This window comes from Syngnathoides biaculeatus, chromosome 11 (assembly GCF_019802595.1).
Source record: "Syngnathoides biaculeatus isolate LvHL_M chromosome 11, ASM1980259v1, whole genome shotgun sequence".
Taxonomy (NCBI): Eukaryota; Metazoa; Chordata; class Actinopteri; order Syngnathiformes; family Syngnathidae; genus Syngnathoides; species Syngnathoides biaculeatus.
In genome coordinates this window covers 4,184,629-4,208,635 of record NC_084650.1, presented here as the reverse complement: position 1 = coordinate 4,208,635, position 24,007 = coordinate 4,184,629, and the positions used below count along the sequence as shown (strand labels likewise).

The 24,007-nt window shown below is 41.0% G+C and overlaps 1 protein-coding gene across 1 annotated transcript; it reads left to right on the top strand.

The window, feature by feature from the left end:
* Positions 1-81: 81 nt before the first annotated feature.
* LOC133508619 (wee1-like protein kinase 1-A) lies at positions 82-13,996 on the top strand. Its single transcript, XM_061834852.1, has 9 exons — positions 82-492; positions 3,361-3,557; positions 3,664-3,712; positions 3,980-4,152; positions 12,002-12,270; positions 12,342-12,431; positions 13,440-13,525; positions 13,617-13,787; positions 13,871-13,996. The coding sequence occupies exons 1-9, from the start codon at positions 220-222 to the stop codon at positions 13,961-13,963; spliced, it is 1,401 nt and encodes a 466-aa protein (XP_061690836.1). The 5' UTR covers positions 82-219; the 3' UTR covers positions 13,964-13,996.
* The last annotated feature ends 10,011 nt before the right edge of the window (positions 13,997-24,007 follow it).

Here is a 24,007-nt window from a genome sequence, read left to right as displayed (position 1 = left end):
TAAAAAATACCACTGAAGGTCGTGAGACGGCGATAATGCCAATTTCATAGTTTCCACCTGCCCAGCAAGCAAACAAAGAAGTAGACAAACAGCCGCCGATTGGCTACTTCACATGACGTCAGGTACTCTGCCGGCGGTGGTTTGAAACGTGTTTTGAAAACGTTGGTTGAAGACGAACGGAACGACAAAGTTCAAACCGGAGCCGAGAAGAGCCTTCCAATGCTGGAGCGACGAAGCACTCCTGTTAGGCGGCTAAGGTACCGCAACAGCCCCCTGAGGACCCGCCCGCGTGGGTCTGACGAAGTGGCGTTGTGGGGCCTGAAAGGCTGCGGCTCCCAGAACACGCTGCTTCTCGGCACATGCTCGCCTCCACCGCCATTCTACGAGGGCTCACCCGAGCGAACCTCCGCTGCACTACAAACACAATGTACGAGCACTCCGTGCAAAACCATCCGGAAACGACTTTTTGACGATACGACGCATCCAAGCACGGTTTGTACCAGCCCCTATTCTCTCAAAATGTGCACACGTTGAGACTATTTTTTTTTTCTGATTGCCTTCCCTTCATGCAACAGGCCAGTCGAAGCGTCGTTTATTTAACGGTCGAAATTTCAATGGGCTTTTTCAAACTGACAAGTGGGCTGGCCCACTCGTAGACGAGGTTGAATAATAAGATTGCATTTATAATATGTACTTTTGTGAGGAGAAGGGGCTCAGATAAGGGATGGTTTACTATGATGGTAGTTTGTAATTTCAGTTACACAGTATTTACTCTAAATGACTCCCACACACACCAAAAACATGCATTAATTGGAGACTCTAAATTGCACCTAGGTGTGATTGTGAGTGCGATTGTTGTCTGTCTCCACGTGTCCTGCGATGGGCTGGCAACCAGTTCAGGGTGTGCCCTGCCTCCTGCCCGATTACAGTTAAGATATGCTCCAGCACTCCCACGACCCATGTGAGGATAAGTGGCTCAGGAAATAGATGGATCGATGACTGTATTTCGCATTAATCTATTGCATTAACCAAATGTGTGACGGTGATGTATAAATGAAATGGGGGGACGACGACGACGACATTGAGACTCTTTCATGTAGGAATTTAGTCAAAATATTGATCCCAGTAACCAATGTTGAAAATTGATAGTTTTCAAGGCTTTCTAGGTCAACAACCCAGTTAGCAAGTGACCTCTTTTTTTCTAAATTACAATTTAAAACAGTCCTGGCTTACCAGCATTCTTAACGTCAAGGACAAGATTTTATTAAAATACCCCATTGTATTAAATGTTTCAAAAGTTTTTTTCACACTCATTTTCTAACCAGAGCTGACAATGGACCTTTCCGATGGGGATGTTAAGCTCCGCCTCCTTAGCTACATTTGCCATGTCCCACAAGCTTCCAAAATGGCGACAGAACAGAACATGTTTGAAGTCAATTCTCTATTGTGTATTCCACATAAGATTGCGGTATGTTTTTTGCAAAATGCGTCAGACTTGTCCAAGAGAGCTATTTCACGCGAGGATATGTACACGGAATTAAGATTTTAGACGGCGCAGGACACAATGTCGTTGCGTTACAGCAAAATTTTGGCGACCAATGCAAAAAAGTTTGCTGCCTCACAAACTTCATATTGAAATCCAACTGGATCAAATAGTGGAATCGTAATTCACGTAAAGCAGGGTTAGTACTTTTTCTTGGAAAGATCATGAGTAATATCATTATAGTCTTTATAAGTGAAGTAGGTTTTATTTTCTACAAGTGCATTTAAACATTGGTGAGGGTTAGTTACTCACTCAGTACCAGATGAATGTTAAATGTCGCAAAACTACCATCAATCGTTGCTATAATACATTGCTTACTGGAACAAAACTACCATCAATCATCACCAATATGTATGTGGGCTTCTATATTGACAGGATACTCATGCCTCTCAAAACATCAAAACAATTAGCTTGATATTTTTGTTTTTATGAACATTTAAGTATTCGTCTCAGAGCATTGGTTTGGTAAACCAGGGGTTGTGAGTTCGTATCTCACTGGGGCCTCCACTCCCCAAGAGGGGTTGCGTCAGGAAGGTCATCGAGCGTAAAAACTGTGCCAAACAAATATGAGCGTTCATCTGAGATGTCACGCTGTGGCCACCCCAAACGGGACAAGCCAAACTTTCTCCACAGACACTGATCTGCGAAACAGGAACATTCTTTCCTTTCATCAAATCTATCATGTTTGAGCTATCATTCTAACATTTTCAAAGGTGGAAGGGGACATAAGTAGAAGTGGCAATCTTCAGCTCCGCAGCCCTGAGCAACAGTTGCCATGCACCATAATCTTCCGAAATCGCTAGTGAACGATACACGTTTGAAGTGGATTCTCTATCACGTATTCTGGATAACATTGCGGTATGTTTTTTGCCAAATGCGCCAGACTTGTCCAAGTGGGTTCTACAGAGAGGTCTCAACTATTTCACAGAAGGATATGTTCATGGAATTAAGATTTTGGACAAAGCAGGACGCAATGTGAGAGTTACAGTGAAACGTGGCGATCGATGCAAAAAAGTTTGACGCCTCACAAACTTCATATTGAAATCCAACACGATAAAATAGGGAAATAGACATTTCTATTGCATGACATCGTGCATTTACGTATCCCTAACCCCGACTCTTTGGCATAAAACATTACACACTTCATTCAGCAGGTCAGTGATTACACTTAAAGTGAAAGTTGTTCTCCTGCGATGTATAAAGCACTGATAATAATGAAATCAAACTCAGAGAAGATACTTCTACCTCACTTAACTTCGAACATACAGGCTTGTGTTTGTTGATATTGTCCAGACTTAGTTGTACGTGCGCTCTTCCGCGAGCCTTAATCCATCATAGACACTTCGTCAACTGTGTTTTAGGCTTTGGAAATTGAATCAACCAGGCCCTATCTTTCATCAGAATTGCACGTTCCCCAAGCACATCTGAGGACCATTTTCTTCGTAACATTAACTTTTCCAAGCGCATGCTACTGATAAGTAGCATTGCTTATGGGACAATATGGCGACAGGGGCGTGTCAAGCCAGGGGTTAAGACAATGCGGCTATCTGATTGGGTATTATTGTACGAGTGATTGACAGGTCGGAAAGGTCCATAGATTAATTGACAACCAATTAATGAAAATGAGCATGTCATTGCCCAACCAAATTGCCAAATTATGGGATAAAATTTTGAACAAATGAACCACAAATGTATTTTTGGAAATACGCAGCTGACTAATGATTTACTTGTCAAATTACAACCATCTTGGGTGGTGAGGCAAGGCGCTCAAGATCCAGATTTGTATTGATTAAACGTCAATGTGTATGTTTGCACAGAGTGCCTTCTCCCCATCGAAGGGCTCCCACCTCTCAAACCCCTGCAGGCGATCCCTCTTCAAGAATCGGAAACCCTCAGAAGGGTCCAGCACAGAGAGCAGCAGCAGACCTCTGGTCAACTTGAATCCCTTCAGCCCACACTCCCTCCTCATCCAGTGTCCTACACTGCAGAAAAACCAGTGTGAGAGTACACGCATGTATGTATTTTGTTCTTTGAATGATCCTCGCAGATAAATGCTTTTCATTATGGGCTTTCCCCACACAAAAAAAAAAAAAAATGGCAATGATATTTTGGTTTTGCAGGTCATTTGGAGGAGGCAGCAATGCAAGTAATTGTAAAGCAAATGCAAAGGTACATTTTCGCTGCAGATGCTATTATTTTATTTTAGGAATTCAATTTGGTGCTCAAATGACAGCTGTTCACATCTTATATCCACCTACAGCAAGCCAGTCATGTAGGACATGAGGACAGGGGCTCAGTGGGAATTGTATATTGTATTTACTGCAGTGTGTGTGTGTGTGTGTTTGTTTATTTATTTTTATATATATATATATATATATATATAATGTGTATGTATGTATGTAAATTAATTTTTTTTTTTGGGGGGGCCACTTTTAGAGGTTTACCGCCGCAAGAAAATGTGTCACATCCCGGTACGCCTCAGAGTTCCTCGAACTGGAGAAGATTGGCAATGGGCAGTTCGGTGCTGTGTTTAAATGTGTGAAGAGGCTGGATGGCTGCATCTATGCCATCAAGCGATTAAAGAAGCCGCTTTTGGGCACCACAGATAGGTACGTGATGCTTTTCCTTTGAGAGAATTGGTGTATGTTATACTGGGGTATTTTAGTGATGCACTGATATGAAAATCCTGATAAACAAAACACAGAAATAAATTATTATTAGTAAACTTGCATAACCTCACTTAAATAAAGACATTCCACCTGCATAATTTAATGGCTTAAAGAATCAGTGATGAAAATCCTCCGGATTTTAAAATTTTCATGAAAATAGCTCAGGAAAATAGAGGAAAAATTGCCTAAAATCAATACGGATATTAGTTGACAACATTGGACGAACATGCGTTTGAGTTCATTGTTTTGCTTTCACGAGCGTAGCCATGTTGAGGCACTAACACTCAGAGTAATGCCCCTCCCCTCGCATTCTCTCAAGACGTCGCTTATTTTGTGTGGTCTTGACATTAATTTACGTGTTTATTTCATAAACGTTGTTAACCAAACAAGCCTGCTCAAACCGGTATTCATCCGGAAACAGGAAAGCGCACGTTCAGAACTGCTTCACGTAATGCAAGTGCATTTACGTCGAAAGTAATCAACATCATGAGCCATGTCAAAGCAAATTCAGTGACACCAGAGGTGCTCATTGCGTCGTTCGCGAGGCAGTGTGACGGTGTAAAAAAACAAACAAAAAAAAAAAAACATTAGACTATCATCCACCTCGTCGCTTCATTCAGGTGTGGCCAATACCTCGAGCGCATGCAAATAAAGGCGCGGTCTAGCAAGCCGGCCTCTTATTTACGACAGTCCCCGTGGTGCGTGCCCCCCCATCCCAACAATACGTCACGATTGCTAACAGGAATGTTTGTTTACAATGAATCGCTAGCTTGTTGCCACGAACGCCAATTATATTGAAGTAAACTTTCAGCATTTTCAAAACACTGCGGGGATAGACCGTACTGTTAATATATATATATAATATATACTGTTTATCATGTTCTACTAATATCAGTTGACATTGGAAATCATCATTTCTGAGTTTGACATTTTAGTTTTCTATTTTAGTTATATATTTGCTTATTTTATTTATAATTTACAGTTATGTTCTATTAATCCCGTAAGTTATTTTAAGGCCATCCCTAATCACACCCACAACTTTATCTGCGAGCATGACTGACCACACCTGTACATTTTTCAAATGTGACTGTGTGTGTGTTTATTTATATATATATATATATATATATATATATATATATATATATATATATATGGAACAGATTATACTATTAGTATTACTAGATCTACTGTATATCTAAGATAGTGAGTAATGTGGTCGAGTGTATCAGTACAACGCGACGTAAGAAGTTTGAGACTTAAACGTTAATAGTAATTACTACAGATTAACTTCTTGTTGTATGGTGTAGAAATTGTAGGATATATATTCGTGTATATTCTATATCTATACTATAATGTGGGGAAAAGGACAATTTTAGATATCTTTTTACTGAATAGTTCACTTAATTCATTTGTCTTGAGATAAGATGGCATATTTTAATGACAAATGTGATTTTGTGCTATCCAGTGATAAGAGGGACAGGGGGTGAAAAAAAATCTGGGCTTGGCCCTTGGGGAACTTTTACCCAATTTTTTTTTTTTTTTTGGTCAGGACTTAGAAATTTTACTTTCAATTTTTGTCTGAATTTTGTTCACAGTTATCGGCAGAATGCACCACAGCCATCCATTTTTTAAAAAAAAATTTTTTTTGCACCTCCCTGGTACTCACATTAGTATTTTCTGCAATTTTCACGAAAGTCCTCTCTCTAAAGAATGAATTCATTTCAAACTGAAAATATTTATTTCGCATTGGCATTACAATAAGGCACAGATTGGTTTGGACGATAGGAGGGAAAATTCTATTGCAATATTTGTTTTTCATATCGGCTCAGAAAGGATCAGTTGCAAACGCAAACAAGACAAAATAACGACGATGCTGAGCACTCGGACTGCCTCCAACCATAATTCGTTGGGGTAGCCGGGGACTCATATTAGTGGTGGTGCAACAGGCCTTGCGTTATTGTTAATAAGGAAAAAGCTCTGAAAAAAATCATCTGAGTGAAATAAAAATTGGGATTAGATCTAAATACCTCAGACTGTTTTCGACTGTCGTCACACACCTTCTGGATTAGAGAACGGGTGCCGTTTTGGATGGGTGAATTCGAGTGAACAAACTAAGCAGAAATCAATTCAGAAAGCTGTATGAATGGGGGCGCACTCGTATGTTATTGGTTGCTCAAATAAAAGTGGGCATTGTAAAGCACTTTTCTTTGGACTGCCAGCTGTGATCAAGAACCAGTATGAGAAATCGGAACAGTAAACAAAATGGCGACAACTGTGGCTGTCTCGTATTGGCAGAGCCGATCTAGCAGCCGAGTCATTCCCTCATGTCAGCGTTTTCTCTGAGCATTTTGTTCTTTGTAAGTATTTGATACCTTTTAGAATTTCACACCTTACTTAGCAATAACTACGTTCTATGAAGGAGAAGTATTCTTTAGGGCCAAAGGCCTAAATAATACTGTGTGAGTGTGCGTGCGCGCGTTTGTGTGTGTGTGTGCACGTATGTGTGTGTGTGCGTGCGTGGGCGCGAATGCAATGCATGTCTCCAAAATCTGTATTTTCTGTTTTATTATAATAAGTTTGCAAAAACGAGTTACTGCACTGCTAGCTGTTTCGTGAGTTGATTTTAAAAATGGAGCCGTGGTAGTGGAGAAAGAGGTACTGCCTCGCTCTCTCCCTCTCGGTAACAAAAATAATCTTTCGTTGGTATAATCAACATAATATTTAAATTGCATTGTGCGGTACACTAACCTTAGCAGTGTAGAGACACAGGTTGCTTACAATGGAGACCGCCGCATCAAGAACCCAGCCATTGATGAATTGGTTGGAGGCCTCCAGACCTTTGTAATTCTTTAGTTGGCCCACGGTATAAGCGCATATTGAGAAGAAGAGATAGTTGACAATGTCTGGATAGGTTACCGACGCCCACATTTGTCTGCTCCATTTGTGTTTCTCCGAGGCATATGGGTCGATATTGTCAATCAAAGCACACTTCTTGTTGTAATGGTTTCTTGAAACATCTAATGAGCCCCAATAACTTACCAAAGTCTTTTTAGCCATTATGCGTCACTTTTAACAGTCGTATGAACATTTATGTAACTCGGGTCTGTATGCAAAAGCAATAGAGTGAACTGCGCGTCAGTAGAGTGAACCCATCTAACATGGCCAGTTGCCCCGGATGAGGTCACCTGGTCAAAAACAGTCTATACCTATACCACGAAAAGCTTACGAAACACATTTCAAAACAGTAAAGTGAAAAAAGGCGACAGAGGTGGGAACGAAGTTGGAAAAGTAAGTGAATCCAAGCTATTTTGGAAAATAAGCACTTTCATTAATAAATCATAAGGTCAACTATGTGGATTTTAAAATTATCCAACTTCCTGGTTCAGTCACTTTGTCAGCAATAAGAGTCCCTAGAAACCCCAAAATGGACAAATTATACAGTCAGAGGGAGTGGGAGTTCACTTGTTTTATTACTTGATTTTGCTGTGTTAAGGATTAATGCTGTTGTGTTGTAACTTGTAGATTAATTTTGTTGTGACATTTACATTTGTGTTGAATGTTAATCGGGCTCTAAATTAACCTTTGCACTAGGAGCACTGAAGAAGTTAGTTGCACCAACACGTGATTTAGTTGAACCGTTTTTTTTTTTGTTTTTTTTTTTTTTTTGAGGAGGTACAACATGACCATTGCATACCACAGTTTTGATGTGACAGTGACTTGAGAAACAGTATTGGTAAAATATGTACTGTGAACAAGACGTTTATCTCCAACAAGCAGTAGAAAACAAAACAGGTCAATTAAACGCTGTATAACATAATAAAAAAAAAAAGCTTTACTTTGATTTGATTGTTTGACTCAGAGGGACCAGTTTTTATCGTAAGGAGTACTCACCCTCTAAACCTGCGAAAGCCACTGAACTTTGAATTTTACCACAACCATACGGTTGACATACATTAAAAAATGATTGCATAAGTGTACCACACCATATAAATTGATATGGTGGTAGTATATTGTTTATGATTTAGTAGAAAAACAAACCAACATATCTATTTAAATTGGTACTCCCAAACAGAACATGGATAAATCATTGCTGCTGCAATTGTTGCACTTTTTTGTAATACAGAAGTTAGTTTTCCTATATATTCCTTTGTAAACTTTGCAAGTCTTTGTCTATAATAAGCAAGCGAGCGAGAGAGAGATTTTGTTAGCTTTTCTATCTTCACACCAGTTGTTTAAACCTTTGCACATGACTGTAATGAGTCAAATAAAAACCACAGACATACAGTGAAGAAAATGAGTATTTGAACACCCTGCGATATTGCAAGTTCTCCCACTTAGAAATCATGGAGGGGTCTGAAATTTTCATCGTGGCTGCATGTCCACTGTGAGAGAGATAATCTAAAAAGAAAACTCCAGAAATCACAATGAAGACATTTTTACTATTTGTGTGATCAGCCGCAAATCAGTATTTGAACACCTGTCTATCAGCTACAATTCTGACCTTCAATGACCTCTTTGTCCGCCTTTAAAAGTCCACCTCCACTCCATGTATTATCCTGAATCATATGCACCTGTGTGAGGTCGTTAGCTGCATAAAGACACCTGTCCACCCCATGCAATCAGTAAGACTCAAACTTGTAACATGGCCAAGACCAAAGAATTGTCCAAAGATACTGGAGACAAAACTGTACAACTCCACAGGCTGGAAAGGGCTTCGGAGAAATTGCCAAGCAGCTTGGTGGAAAAAAGGTCCACTGTTGGAACAATCATTAGAAAATGGAAGTACCTAAACTTGACGGTCAATCTCAATCGGAGTGGAGCCCCATGCAAGATATCACCTTGCGGGGTCTCAATGATCCTTAAAAAGGTGAGGAATCAGCCCAGGACTACACAACAGGACTTGGTTCATGACCTGAAAAGAGCTGGGACCACCGTTTCCAAGGTGACTGTTGGTAATACACTAAGATGTCATGGTTTGAAATCATGCATGGCATGGAAGGTTCCCCTGCTTAAACCAGCATGTCAAGGCCTGTCTTAAGTTTGCCAAGACCATTTGAATGGTACAGAGGAGTCATAGAAGAATGTTTTGTGGTCAGATGAGACCAAAATTGAACTTTTTGGTCATAATTCCACTAACCATGTTTGGAGGAAGACAAATGATGAGTTCCATCCCAAGAACATTATCCCTACTGTGAAGCATGGGGGTGGTAGCATCATGCTTTGGGGGTGTTCTTCTGCACACGGGACAGGATGACTGCATTGTATTAAGGGAGAGGATGAGCGCGGCAGTGTATTGTGAGATTAGGGGGAACAACCTCTTTCCCTCAGTCAGCGCTTTTAAGATGGGTTGTGGCTGGGTCTTTCAACATGACAATGAGCCGAAGCACACAGCCAGGAAAACCAAGGAGTGGCTCCGTAAGAAGCATATCAAGATTCTGGCGTGGCCTAGCCAGTCTCCAGACCTAAACCCAACAGAAAACCTATGGAGGGAGAGTTTCTCAGCGTCAGCCCAGAAACCTGTCTGATCTAGAGAAGATCTGTGTGGAGGAGTGGGCCAAAATCTCTCTGTAATTGCAAACAAAGGCTACTATACCAAATAATAACATTGGTTTTCTCAGGTGTTCAAATACTTATTTGCAGCTGTATCATACAAATAAATCGTTAAAAAAATTATACATTGTGATTTCTGGATTTTTCTTTTTAGATTATCTCTGTTACAGTGGACACGCACCTACAGTGAAAATTTCAGACCCCTCCATGATTTCTAAGTGGGAGATCTTCCAATATAGGAGGATGTTCAAATACTTATTTTCTTTACTGCATTAAGCAGGAAAAGTTTCCATTTAGAGGTCCAGCACTCACAACACACATCACGCACACAGCAACAGTCACTCGGATTTGACGTGCGTGACCCCGCTCGCGGCGCCTCCGTGTTCGCAAATCTGCACAGTGCGTAAAATTTCTGAATAGTAAAAATAGATATTGAAAGACGTGACTTATTTTGTGTAGTCTTGACGTTAATTTACATGTTTATTTCATAAACATTAACTAAACAAGCCTGCTCCAAAACAACCAGTATTCACCCAGAAACAGGAAATGCAAGTTAGGCCGAAAGCGCATGTTCAGAGCTGCTTCATGTATTGTGAGCGCATTTGCGTCTAAAGTCGTCATCATAATCATCATGAGCCATGTCAAAGGAAATTCAGTTACACCAGGGGTGCTCATTGGGTCGATTGCGAGCAGTGTGACTGCGTTTCAGGATTTTCAAAACATCGCGGGGGATAGACCGTTTGTGTTTATTCCTTGACAGGCCAGTGCATTTAACTTTTCTAAAGATAAAGTTTGTCAGAACAAAAATTTTTCTTGATGCAAAAGTTTAAATACTGTTTTATTTCATGTTCTACTAATATCAGTTGAAATTGGAGATGATCATTTCCGAGTTTGAAATTTTAGTTTTCTATTTTAATTATGTATTTACTTTACTGTTAATTTACAGTTATGTTACATTAATCCAGTTATCCAGTTAAGTAATTTTAAGGTTTTGAGATTCTATCCCTAATTACACCCGCAACTTTATCTGCAAGCACACCTGTACATTTTTCAAATGTGAGTGACTGCAGCAACGTAATTTTGAGCTGATCTTACGTGCAGCCACTTGGAAAATAACTTTAGGTTTTGTTCCTGAGACAAATGTAGCAGTATTGATAATGTGTGTAAAAACAAACGCTGTAGATGACTTGCAGCGAGTAGAGATTATCGGTTTACCGGACTTCACAATGTAGGTTTGGGCCAACTAACTTGCTCACTTGTAGTTCAGATGAGATCAAAATTCCCACTTGTCAAATTAATAAGTAGCGGCCTTGTGTCAATATACAGAGACGTATGGAAAGTATTCAGACCCCTTACCTTTGTCGTTTTGCTATACTTACAGCCGATAGCTAAAATAGCACACCATATTGTTGAAGTTTGTGCAAATTTATTGAGAAAGAAAACCAGAAATATCACAGAACCACAAGTATTCAGACCGTTTGCTGAGTCTTTCGTATTTAGAAGCACCCTTTTGAGTCTTTTTGAGAATGATGCGACAATTTAATTAATTTAATGTAACACCTGGATTTGGGGATCCTCTGCAATTCCCCCTTGGAGATCCTTTCCAGTTCAGTCACGTTGGATGGTGAGCCATTTTTAGGTCTAGCCAGAAATTGTCAATTGGTTCAAGTCAGGGTTCTGACAGGCCAATTCAAGAAGCGTCACCAATATGTTCTGAAGCCACTTGTTCATTATTTTAGCTGTGTTCTTAGGGTCAACCTTTGTCCTAATCTGAAGTCCTGCGCACTCTAGAGAGGTTTCGTCCAGTGTATCCCTGTACTCAGCCACATTTGTGTAGTCAGTACTTGAGTAATTATTTCACTGTGTACTTTTTACTCTTACTTCAGTCATTTTTTGGAGGGCTACTTTTTGTCACATTGTCAAGTAAGCGTATTCTTTCTTGAGCACAATATTTGGGTGTACCACTTCTTGATCAGATATCCTTTTTTACTGCTCTTAAACTTCCATTCCATCCATCCATCCATGGACAGATGCATTGTATTTAATTTAATGTAATTTTATTGTTATTGTTATTGATTTGTTGCGTGTAAAAATTGTTTTTGTTACAATTTTTTTGTTGTTTTATCGGTGGGCTAGAATGGATTAACGGGATTTCCATTAATTTCATGATTTGAGATTGGTATGAAGGTTGGCTACTTGATCAGGAAAAATATTTTCAAGTGTTTTTCTTCCCGTACAGACACTGCACCATGCGGGAAGTGTTCGCCCATGCCGTGCTCGCCCAGCATCCTAATGTGGTGCGCTACTATTCGTCCTGGGTGGAGGACGACCACTTACTCATTCAGAACGAGTACTGTGACAGCGGCAACCTGTTCAACGTCATCGAACGCAATTCTCGGCGACTTGCCTACATGTCGGAAGTGAACCTCAAGGATCTGCTGCTCCAAGTAGCACGAGGCCTGGAGTGCATCCACTCAATGTCACTCGTGCACATGGACATCAAACCAAGTGAGTTGAGGCGCTTTGTGCTACAGTAGATACATTGCAGTTGTAAAACTGCTGTCGACTTTGTTTCCAAGGTAACATCTTCATATCCAAGAAGTCCACAAGCACCTATAATGGATGTGATGAGGACGACATGCTGACCGGCACTGTTGTGTACAAAATAGGTTTGACCCTTTCTGTTTTCCGTCTCTATTAACTTCTTTGTACACATAGTGCTTGGATACTTAAATTTGAACGTTACGAAAAAGTTGCATCAACAACATGCTTTTTTACATTTAAAAAAAAAACATCCTTGTTTCTCAAATTAAAAACAAAAGATGATTTTCCCATGTGGCCTTAACGTGAATCAGTTATGACAGCTAAGTATTTAAACATATGGACCATCTTGATCTATTTCAATGCCCGCAAGAGTGGTTGCTGTGGGAATCTTTTGAGGCAGCTTATTGCATTTAGAAGACAACATACCTTTTTGTTTTATCATTTTATTAACATCCAGAACATGTTTCAAGTGGTTTTATGAGTACTGGAGGGTAATTTTCATTTTTTTTTTTTTGCAAAGATATGAAAGCTTCAACATAAATTAATCTACAGCAGGGAAAAAAAAAACTGTTGCCATCATAGAGACACATTTCACAAGTGTCAACTCAAGTCTTTAGATCAAGATCTGGCTTGCTACATTTTATTTGGTTGGAAAAGTAAATAATGTGCATGAACTTCTACGATTCCTTCCAAAATTTGAATACAGATTGAAAATCATCACATAGCTAGCATCAGGCCAAAACCAATATCCCAATTTGGTCAAGATGGCTTCCGCCTGATGCTCACAGCAGTAGATAACAGTCTAGTAATGTAAAAACATGAAGCACTATTTGTTACAAATATCAACCCCCCCCCTTTTTTTTTTATTTTTTACAATAGCTTCAACAATATTAACAAAAAAACTCTTTGACTTCCTATTGCAGAACGAGTTATGCAACAATTTGTTGTGTACATTTATGTGAGGTGATGAGGCCATGAAACATTATGGTTTCATAGGTCAAAAGAGTTTTACCTTGACCTCAGTCATTTATAGAAAGCAAAAATAAGGTGGAGTCAAATACAGAACCATTATATTTAAAACACTGGGACCTATCGATAAAATTTGAAAACCAAGCCAGTGTGTCCTCTTCCAGGTGATCTTGGTCACGTGACACAGGTAAACAGTCTTCAAGTGGAAGAAGGTGACAGCAGATATCTAGCCAATGAAATTCTACAAGAGGTTTGTCATTGTAAAAAAACAAAACAAAAAGCTTCCACATTTGGAAAATTCCTGCTTCATAACACAATCTTCCTCCGGTTTTCTTTTGCAGGACTATAACAACTTAACAAAGGCTGACATCTTCGCTCTTGCGCTGACTGTCGTAAGTGCCTCAGGGGTGGAGCCTCTGCCCTCCAATGGGCTCGAATGGCACAAAATCCGAAGGGGGGAGCTCCCAGCTGTGTCCCATGTGCTTTCGGCAGACTTTCTCACTCTTCTCAAGGTGACCATAAAGTACTACTATTGAAAACCAACTATGGTTGCGTTATTTTTTTGTTGATAATTAATATAGTGTGTCATTTTCAGATGATGATAAACCCTGACCCAACAAGGCGGCCTTCGACCTCTGATATCATCGCACACCCACTCATCCAGACAGCAAGCAGATTGATTTATTAAATACCAAAATTTCAATAAAACTCATGTAAATAATTGGTCGCGTATTCACTTCTTGTGCACTCATTTGTTAAAAACGTGTTGTATTGGAACAGGCCAGAATGGAGTAATCGTGGTTTGCACATATGCCTCAGTTCTGAGTTTAGGACTTGATTTGATTTGGTATCTTATAAGGTATCTGAAAGTAAACATAAAAATGTTCACAATATATGCATTCATTTTCAACAACTCCAAATACTAAATTTCCAGTATAGGTAACTCAATGATAACATCCATATAAAAGACAGAATATACAAAATGTTACTACACATATACAAACTACATATGCAATACTATGTCATATAAATAAGCAGCAGCAACATGATTATTATCATCAGACAGCTTCTTCTGCTCTGCCAGCTCATCTAAGCTCTTGCCAATGCAGACCTTGGCACGCTTCTCCCTCCACTTTGTATTGTGGAGATCAGTCTGCATCTCTTAACTTCTGGAGGGTATCAGGCTAGAATGCGTAACTGATCTGTCGTAACCAACTTCCATACAAGCACCAACGTCTTCTGGGGATGGTTGCTCTCATGGTTTCCAAGGATCAAGCACCCATTCTATGACTAGCTGGCCTGGTTCTTCATAATATTAAAACACTATAAAATACCTATTGATACGTATATGAATCTATGGTAAACTGGAAATCAACCACAATATACCTGTATACAAAATTTAAAAAATATCAAATCTTAGAAAACCCTCAAGTTATCACCCCTGGTAGAGGAAATCCACAAATTCATGAAAAAGCCTGTGTACATTAGTGAAACAATCAAGAACTGACAGACATTATTAAAGATGCAGTGTCAATGCATGCTTTGCATGATATACAATATTGTGCAAATTAATGGTTCTTTAAATGTTCCTACCTCGTGTTTCCAAGAATAAAAATGGTATCGTAGTCTTGAGCAGTTGTAAATGCCTATGCTTGGAGAGGTAGAAGTCCTCTTCTCTGAAGTGTTCAGAACAAACATCATATCTGGCACCCATTGCTTCTTCGTCGCTGCATCAATGCGGTTGATGGCATGCACCCATAATTGCCTACGATGCTTATCTGGTGGTATTCTGGAGTAATATAAAAAGTTCTCAAGATATCATTTCTGTAACTTTCTGTCGCAATGGTGCATACATCAATCTATTAGCCCTATCCACTAGCTGTTATTGGTTTCACTAAGGCTAATAATAAAAAGTAGTTATTCATAAATTTAGAGGCCCCGTAGCTGAGTGGTTAGAGCACTGGTTTGGTAAACCAGGTGTTGTGGGTTCGTATCCCACTGGGGCCTCCACTCCCTGAGAAGGGTTGCGTCAGGAAGGGCATCCGACATAAAAATTGTGCCAAACATATATATGCGTTCATCTGAGATGATACGCTGTGGCGACCCCGAAAGGGACAAGCCGAAAGAAACACACACAGTTATTCAAAAATTTCAGGATAAGTAATGTCACTTAAAGGTCAAGTGTCAACCCTATAAACATTCTAAAATAGATATTGTAATGAAAAATACATGTAACATTATTCACTTCAATGTCTATACGAAAAATATTTATGAGCGGAGATCCCGTCATCCATGCGCAAAGTTGCGGAAGTGTCATCCGACATCCAAGCGGTCGCCATATTGGCTGCACCTCCTGTACGTGACGTCGCCCTGGACATTTGCCATTGAAAACACGCTGTGACCCCTACTATGGGACACGCCCCTTCAGACACGGAAGCTCTTTTCGAAGAAGAGAACATCTCACAATCGAGTGAAGTGTCTGGGGCAATATTACCCTATTGTTTCGAGCCATATTTAGATGATATGCAGATCACGGCCAAACCGCCTGCCTGTCCGATATGTCAAAATCATGTTTTGTGGTGAAAAAACGCATGGGTCCATACTGGCTGCCGTTTTTTCATTAATAACATACTAAAAATCATCCATTTCATGACACTTGACCCTTAAGTTTCAAGTTCAAGCCTACGGCCTAATGAAGGTTAAACTGAAACACACTTAATGGTGAAAAGTTACTTGTTTGCGACTGCCTGCACGGTTTCTGACAGCCAACAGTGCAACAAGAATTAACCACATTGACACCAAAAAAGCTAAACCCAGCATATTCCAGTTAAATTTGATGAAAAAAAAAATGATTTGATAGAAATATAACAATGTGCTTATTTTCACAACGTACTTGTATCCTGTGTGTACATTTCACTGTTTTTTAAGTGCCAAACTACAGTGGCTGGGAAGCGCAAACATAAAAACAAAAGCCGAACCCGGAAAGGGAGGGCAGGAACTACACTGTTTGCGGGGATGCCCCATCCTGCCTTGCCGGACAGAACGAGACGTGAAGGCGTACCCCGACATATTGTTTACCGATCGAAACAACGATTTCTCCATTTTGCGGCCATCACCTCAGCCACTTGTCGTGGTTTTGCCATACGTGGTAGATCTTTAGAGCGTTTGAATGATGCGTAACAAACAAGAGGACGAAGCGCACAGGAAACTTTTCATCCAGAACATGATGAGTAAGGCAAGGGCTGTACCTGTGTAGGTAAGCTATTCATTTTCATGCGAATTTTGTAGCGGCTCCTAACTTTCCAAATTTTTCAAACAGAACTCTCATTTGTTTCAGGAGATACAATATACAGATATAACAAATTCATGGAATTCAGAAGATCGAAGTCAAAAGAACGACAGTTGTTTAATTTCGGACCAAGAGGAGCCAAAAGATTTCAGTGTAAGGAAAAAAAAAACAAGTCCAGGTAAGAATTAAGACAGTTTAATGGTTAATCGACCTAAACCGTCTGCAGTGGAGTTGCATTTATAGTAAATAAAATTGACTTATTTTCATTGGTTTGCCATATTTTGCACGGCAGTTTTGTCATGATAAAATATTTGGAGGTAGTACACAGACTTTTGGCTCAATATATTGTATATTTTTGTTCCACATTTAAAAAAATGTCAACTTTTTTTTCCAAATAAACATTGGACTGATGATTCCATATGGAAATATGTTAAAACCTTGAAGATGGAAAACACTACCATTACATGTAGACCCAGATGTGACGGCACCTGAATTGCAGAAACAAGCTGTCCAGAAAATGACAACATTTAACAAGGACCTGGGAGAAGGACACGTGGAGAAGGACTATTATATCCAAACTGCACAGAGGTGACTCATGTCCCTGGGAAACAAGCCTCATTCACCTTGTCAGCCTATTAAAAAAAGAACTTGGTAAACCATATGCATAGATCACTTTTTCATTTGCCTGGAAACAGACTTAAGAGGGGGGCGATAAATTTCATGATTAACTAATCCTTAAATTGGCTGCATCAACTGTAATAAATCTGAGTTTATTTTTGTGTTTTTTTTTAATTCACAGTGGGTTCCAATGATCGTACCTCAGACTCCAATTCTGAAGTAGTCATCACATCAAGGAGCAGAGCTGACACTGTGGTACATCGTTTATTTTAATAATACTACTACTACTAATAATAAAAATTATCATTTTTAATATAATTTTACCAGTATGTTGTGGTCAGTAATTTAGAGAAGGATTATTATTATTCAGGTTTATAGTTACTGTTAGAAACAATGACAACCTTTCCTCATTCAAAGTGCTGTGAAGAAGTCTTGGCTCCAATTAATGCATGATCTAACAAGAGGGAATGGAGTCACTGATGATGTAGTGGTACACATGCCTTCCTTTGATGCAGGCAGCATGGGATTGTTTCCTGCTCAGTGATGGTGTCGATATCTGCCCTGCGACTGACTGGCGACCAGTTTGGGGTGTAGTCTGCCTTTCGCCCGAGGCTAGCTGGGATGGGCTCCAGCTTTCACATGACCCTCGTGAGGATAAGTGGCTTGAATAATGACATAGCAAGAGGGGTGATTACTTTTTCCAGACAGAGCCAGGTAACTGAGACCCCCCCCCACACACACACGCACACGCACGCACACACACACACGCACACACCCCTTAATAAATGAAATTACCATTGGAAAAGAGCATATTAAGTTTACTTGGGTTATATTAGTCAGATATTTATATTTGTTTGCTGATGTTAAAGTTTGGAGACTATGTAAAACTATAAAACTTGTGAAAGATGCAATACCTTTGATGACACTGTATATACTGTGTAAATAACAGAATAATCATGGAAACTGTTCCAAATTGTTTATGAATGGATTCATTTCCTTTCAGGTTTTTGAACCAAACAACCAAAGCACTCCCAATCCTGATCCTGAAGATGGCCGGTAGGTTGTAACCCTTGTATAAGAGTTTCATGCATTTATTTAGGAGGTGTAGGCATACAATTAAGAAGCAGTTCAGCATCTATCTTTTGTCAGGGAGTCAAAGATGGAGAGACAATAATCATCAGTCCTTAATCGTTTCTAGTGAGAATCAACCAGTGGAAAAGTTAAAATGTAAACAACGGAAATGTACATGTTCAATAAGACTCGGAAGAAGTAAAAGAGCAAGCCCCTTATTCTGTGTACAGATTTTAATTATTTAATAGGAAATGGTAAAAAAAATCAAATGTAGCACTGAATTTCATACATTTGTGTGTGTGTGTGTGTGTGTGTGTGTGTTTATGTGTCAAATTGCTTCTGAGTACAGTGGGAAAGTAAATTTTGTATTTTATACAGTACCTTGTATAGGACGGTTTCTGCAACAAGACCCTAAATATTCCATCACACCACATCTTTACAGCAAACAGAAGAAAACACCAACAGAGGAGGCCGATCTTACTATTTTTTTAACACAAAAAACAGTTAGCTGTGACAGAAATATCGATAAACAGACAAAAGAAACACCAAAGAATAGAGGTAAGTTGTATTTGTGCGCGTGTGATGTGGGGGACAATAGAAGCTAACATCACCATTAATGGTTATTAGCTGTCGAGCTATAGCCTCTCGTGCCGGTACTGTATAAGCAACAACATACAGTACTTTATGAGACAGCATGGTTAAAAATCTGTACTCACCGATTTTCTAATGGATGTTTAAGTTGTTCTTTCATCAAACATCTCCGATGTCCATATTATGTGATTGTTGTGCTCCTCCATCAGCGCCACACCCACTCTCCAACACGTCAAGTTCCGCCTGTGTGTATTCTGGCTCAAGCGGACAGGCTTAAACATTGTACATTATGCTATTTTTGTTTTCTTTGTTTGTAATTATTTTTCACAAAAATCGACCACAAAATGCCAGATAGTGGACGTTCGGTGAAACGTATCCATGAGCGATGTGGGGTCAGAACAGCAAGCACTGCAGGTGTGGCAAATGCATTGGAGTGTCTGAGCGAGAGAGGAATTTTGATAATACTTTTCCAATTTAGAGATGTTTCTCAGTGAAATCTGTGGATAATTTTCTCATTAAAAGAAACACTGAACCATCATCTACTAACTTTTAATGTGTGCTCGCATTCCTATTTTTTTCCAACAAATTCCTCCTTTAAGTATTGAATTAACCAAGTTGAAAAAAAATTACATTTATTTATGCTTGGTTCTATAGTTGTTTGTTGTTTGTTGGTTCTATGTAGCCAACCCAATCTTTTTTTTTTTTTTTGGGTGGTATTCACAATGTTTACATTTTTGCATAACCTCATATATTAGGACTATAACAATTGGCAGAATAATGTGACCATTTGAATAATGTTTCAGAGATACACAGTGACCTTGATCAATAATTAAGTATCAGCTAGAATTCTGACCCTCAAAGACCTGTTAGTCCGCCTTTAAAAGTCCACCTCCACTCTATGTATTATCCTGAATCAGATGCACCTGTGTGAGGTCGTTAGCTGCATAAATACTCCTGTCCATCCCATACAATCAGTGAGACTCAAACTTGTAACATGGCCAAGACCAAAGAGCTGTTTAAAGACACCAGACACAAAATTGTACAACTCCACACGGCTGGAAAGGGCTTCGGAGAAATTGCCAAGCAGCTTGGTGGAAAAAAGGTCCACTGTTGGAACAATCATTAGAAAATTGAAGAGACTAAACATGACGGTCAGCCTCAATCGGAGTGGAGCCGAGCCCCATGCAAGATATCACCTCGTGGGGTCTCAATGATACTGAGAAAGGTGAGGAATCAGCCCAGGACTACACGACAGGACTTGGTCAATGACTTGAAAAGAGCTGGGACCACCGTTTCCAAGGTGACTGTTGGTAATACACTAAGACGTCATGGTTTGAAATCATGTCAAGGCCTGTCTTAAGTTTGCCAATGACCATTTGGATGATACAGAGGAGTCATGGAAGAATGTTTTGTGGTCAGATGAGTCCCAATTCAAACGTTTTGCAGGTGTATCACACAAATAAATCGTTAAAATATCATACATTGCATTTTCTGGATTTTTCTTTTGAGATTATCTCTCTCACAGTGGACATGCTCCTACGTTGAAAATTTCAGCCCCCTCCATGATTTCTAAGTGGGAGAACTTGCAATATATCAAGTTGTTCAATAATTTATTTTCTTCACTGTAACCAGTTCAGGGTGAACCCTGCCTCCTGCTTGATGAAGGCTGGTATTGGCTTCAGCACTCCCGCAATCCTTGTGAGGATAAATGGCACAGATAATGGATGAATGGATATTTTAGACATGTTCTCTTATTATAATAATCTTTATTTTGCCAAGTATGTCAAAAACTACACAGTAAAGTTGTCTCCAGTAGTTGTAGCCAAGGTGGCACGGTACCTCAGCTGGTAAAGCGTTGACCTCACAGTTCTGAGGTCCCGGGTTCATTCCCGGGCCCGCCTGTGTGGAGTTTGCATGTTCTCCTCTTCCCTGCGTGGGAGGAGTACTGGAGCTTATCCCAGCTGTCATCGGGGAAGGGCAGAGTACTCCCTCAACAGGTTGCCAGGCAATTGCAGGGCACATGGAGACAGACAACACTCACACTCACAATCACACCTAAGGGGAATTTTGAGTTCCCAATGAATGCATGTTATTTTATGTAAGAGGAGACCAGAGTGCCTGGAGAAAACCCACGCAGGAACAGGGAGAATATGCAAACCCCACACAGGCAGGACTGGGATTTGAACCCTGGTCCTCAGAACTGTGAGGCAGATAATTTATCCAGCTACAGTGAAGAAAATAAGTATTTGAACACCCTGCTATATTGCAAGTTCTCCCACTTAGAAATCATGAAGGGGTCTGAAATTTTCATCCGAGGTGCATGTCCACTGTGAGAGAGATAAACTAAAAAGAAAAATCCAGAAATCACAATCTATGATTTTTCAATGATTTATATGTGTGATACAGCTGCAAATAAGTATTTGAACACTTGAGAAAACCAATGTTAATATTTGGTACAGTAGCCTTTGTTTGAAATTACAGAGGTCAAACGTTTCCTGTAGTTGTTCACCAAGTTTGCAGACACTGCAGGAGGGATTTTGGCCTACTCCTCCACACAGATCTTCTCTAGATAACACATGTTTCTTGGCTGTCGCTGAGAAACATGGAGTTTCAGCTCCCTCCCAAGATTTCCCATTAGGTTTAGGTCTGGAGACTGGCTAGGCCACAAAAGAACCTTGATATGCTTTTTACGGAGCCACTCCTTGGTTTTCCTGGCTGTGTGCTACGGGTCATTGTCATGTTGAAAGACTCAGCCACGACCCATCTTCAATGCTCTGACTGAGGGAAAGAGGTTGTTCCCCAAAATCTCACAATACATGGCCGCGCTCATCCTCTCCCTTAATACAATGCAGTCATCCTGTCCCGTGTGCAGAAAAACATCCCCAAAGTATGATGCTACCACCCCCATGCTTCACAGTAGGGATGGTGTTCTTAGGATGGAACTCATCATTCGTCTTCCTTCAAACACAGTTAGTGGAATTATGACCAAAAAGTTCAAATTTGGTCTCAGCGGCGACAGGCCCGCGGCTGCTCCACACTCGTGCTTCGACGGCGACCGGTCCGCGGCTATCCCACGCCCCTATTTCGACTGTGACAGGAGCTGGGGAGTTCTGATGGGCCACCCCGGAACTGGAAGGGCTTCGGGATGGCTGTGATGGTCATCGTGGCGGTCATAGCTTTGATCCTTCTTTCTGTCGTCCTCCCTCCAGATGATTCCCAACCGCTTCACGATCTTGCCTTTGGCAGGGACTGATCCCCGGCCGTCTCATGTTGAAGTTCGTTGGCGACCGGCCACTGGCCACCTTCCTACTGAGCCTCGGCGGTGACCGATGCCCGGCTGTCTCACGGCCGCGTCTGGGGAGGCCTTCGCCCGGAGCAGTTGCATGCCTTGGTCTGGTTCCTGCTTCACCGTTGGGTTCCTCCCCGAGGACATCCACCCGGATCACCCCGTGGGGATCCTGGTGCTTGGCGTCCGGGTTGTCCTCCTGACCTGTCCAGCCGGACGCCACGCGTTTAGTGGCTTGGACGGCCACCAGACAGACTGGGGACCCCTTTCCACCCGCCCCTGGACATGTTAATTTTGTGAGTGTGTTTCTTTTGTCTAGGCACGTCTGGGAGCCGCGCCTTAGAGCAGGGGTACTGTCATGGTTCTGCCGGTCCAGCCCTGGCTGGGCGGGTCCCAGCACACCGGTGCTGATTAGGAGGCGCACACCTGTGCCTCATCCTCGCTGATTCACCCCGGTATTTATAGGACCTAGGGGACGACTAGTCTTCGGCAGATCATCGCAACTCATGCCCCGGTCCTGCACTCCCGTACTCTTGATCGTCAACCCTGGTGTACCGACCTCCGCCTGTCCTCCGACCGACCCCGTAAGCTTGGTGTCTTTGATACTCCTGCCTTCTCTGATAGATCTTCCGTGTACCGACCCCCGCCTGCCTGCGGACCTGCTCTTTACGCCCGACGTCCTGATTACGGCTGCCCCACTTGACTATCTGCCTGATCCCCAACTTTGGACCGAATAAACACTTTTCCCAAACTACCTTTTCATCTCCGGAGTCCTGCATTTGGGTCATCCCTCCGTACCGATGGGTCGTGACAGTAGGAAGAATGGAACGGTAGATGGACAGGCGGATCAGTGCAGTTTCTGTACTGATGCGGACTTTATGTCGGTCCGTTGTGGTAAGGAAGGAGGTAAGTTGAAAGTGAAGCCCTAAATATCCCGATCGATCTCTGTTCCTAACCTCACCTGTGGTCACCAGCTGTGGGTCATGACTGAAAGAACTTGTACTTGAACAAGTAGACTTTGCTTGTAATTACTGAGGTGAACTGTTTCCTGTAGTTTTTCACCAGGTTTGCATACACTGCTGCGGGGGTTTTGGCCCATAACTCCACACAAATCTTCTCTAGATCATCCAGGTTTCTGTGCTGTTTCTGAGAAACATGGAGTTTGAACTCCTTCCAAAGATTTCTCTTTTGGGTTTAGGTCTGGAGATTGGCTAGGTCACTCCAGAACCTTGATGTGCTTCTTACGGAGCCACTCCTTGGTTTTCCTGGCTGTGTGTCATTGTCATGTTGGAAGACCCAGTCACGACCCATATTAAATAAATCCTCTAACTGAGGAAAGTAGGTTGTTCCCAAAAATCTCGTAATACATGACCGGAGTCATCCTCGCCTTAATACACTGCAGTCATTTTGTCTCATGTGCAGAAATACAACCCCCAAAGCATAATTCTTCCACTCCCATGCTTTACAGTTGGCGTTTCTGGGATGGTATTCTGCATTGTTTGTCCTCCAAACGCAGATAATGTAATTAAGACCAAAAAGTTATATTTTGATCTCATCTGACCACATAACTTTCTCCCATGACTCCTATGGACAAGCCAAATGGTCATGGGCAAACTCAAGACAGCCCTGGACATGTGCATATTTAAGCGGGCAAAGTTTCCTTACTATGCATGATTTTAAACCTTGATGTCTTAGTGAATTACCCACAGTAATATTGGAAAAAGTGGTGCCACCTCTCTTTATATCATTGACTAGCTCCTCCCATGTAGTTCTGGGGTGATTCCTCACCTTTCTTCGGATCACAGATATGTCACAAGGTGAGATCTTGTTTTGAGCCCCAGTCCGTGGGAGATTGACATTCATGTTTATCTTCTTCC

Bases quoted from the DNA above. Each gene is read 5' to 3' on its own strand.
- LOC133508619 (XM_061834852.1), top strand. From the start codon at position 220: ATGCTGGAGCGACGAAGCACTCCTGTTAGGCGGCTAAGGTACCGCAAC. The intron at 4,153-12,001 runs GTACGTGATGCT...CTTCCCGTACAG, and splicing joins CTTTTGGGCACCACAGATAG to ACACTGCACCATGCGGGAAG. The intron at 13,526-13,616 runs GTTTGTCATTGT...TTTCTTTTGCAG, and splicing joins CCAATGAAATTCTACAAGAG to GACTATAACAACTTAACAAA.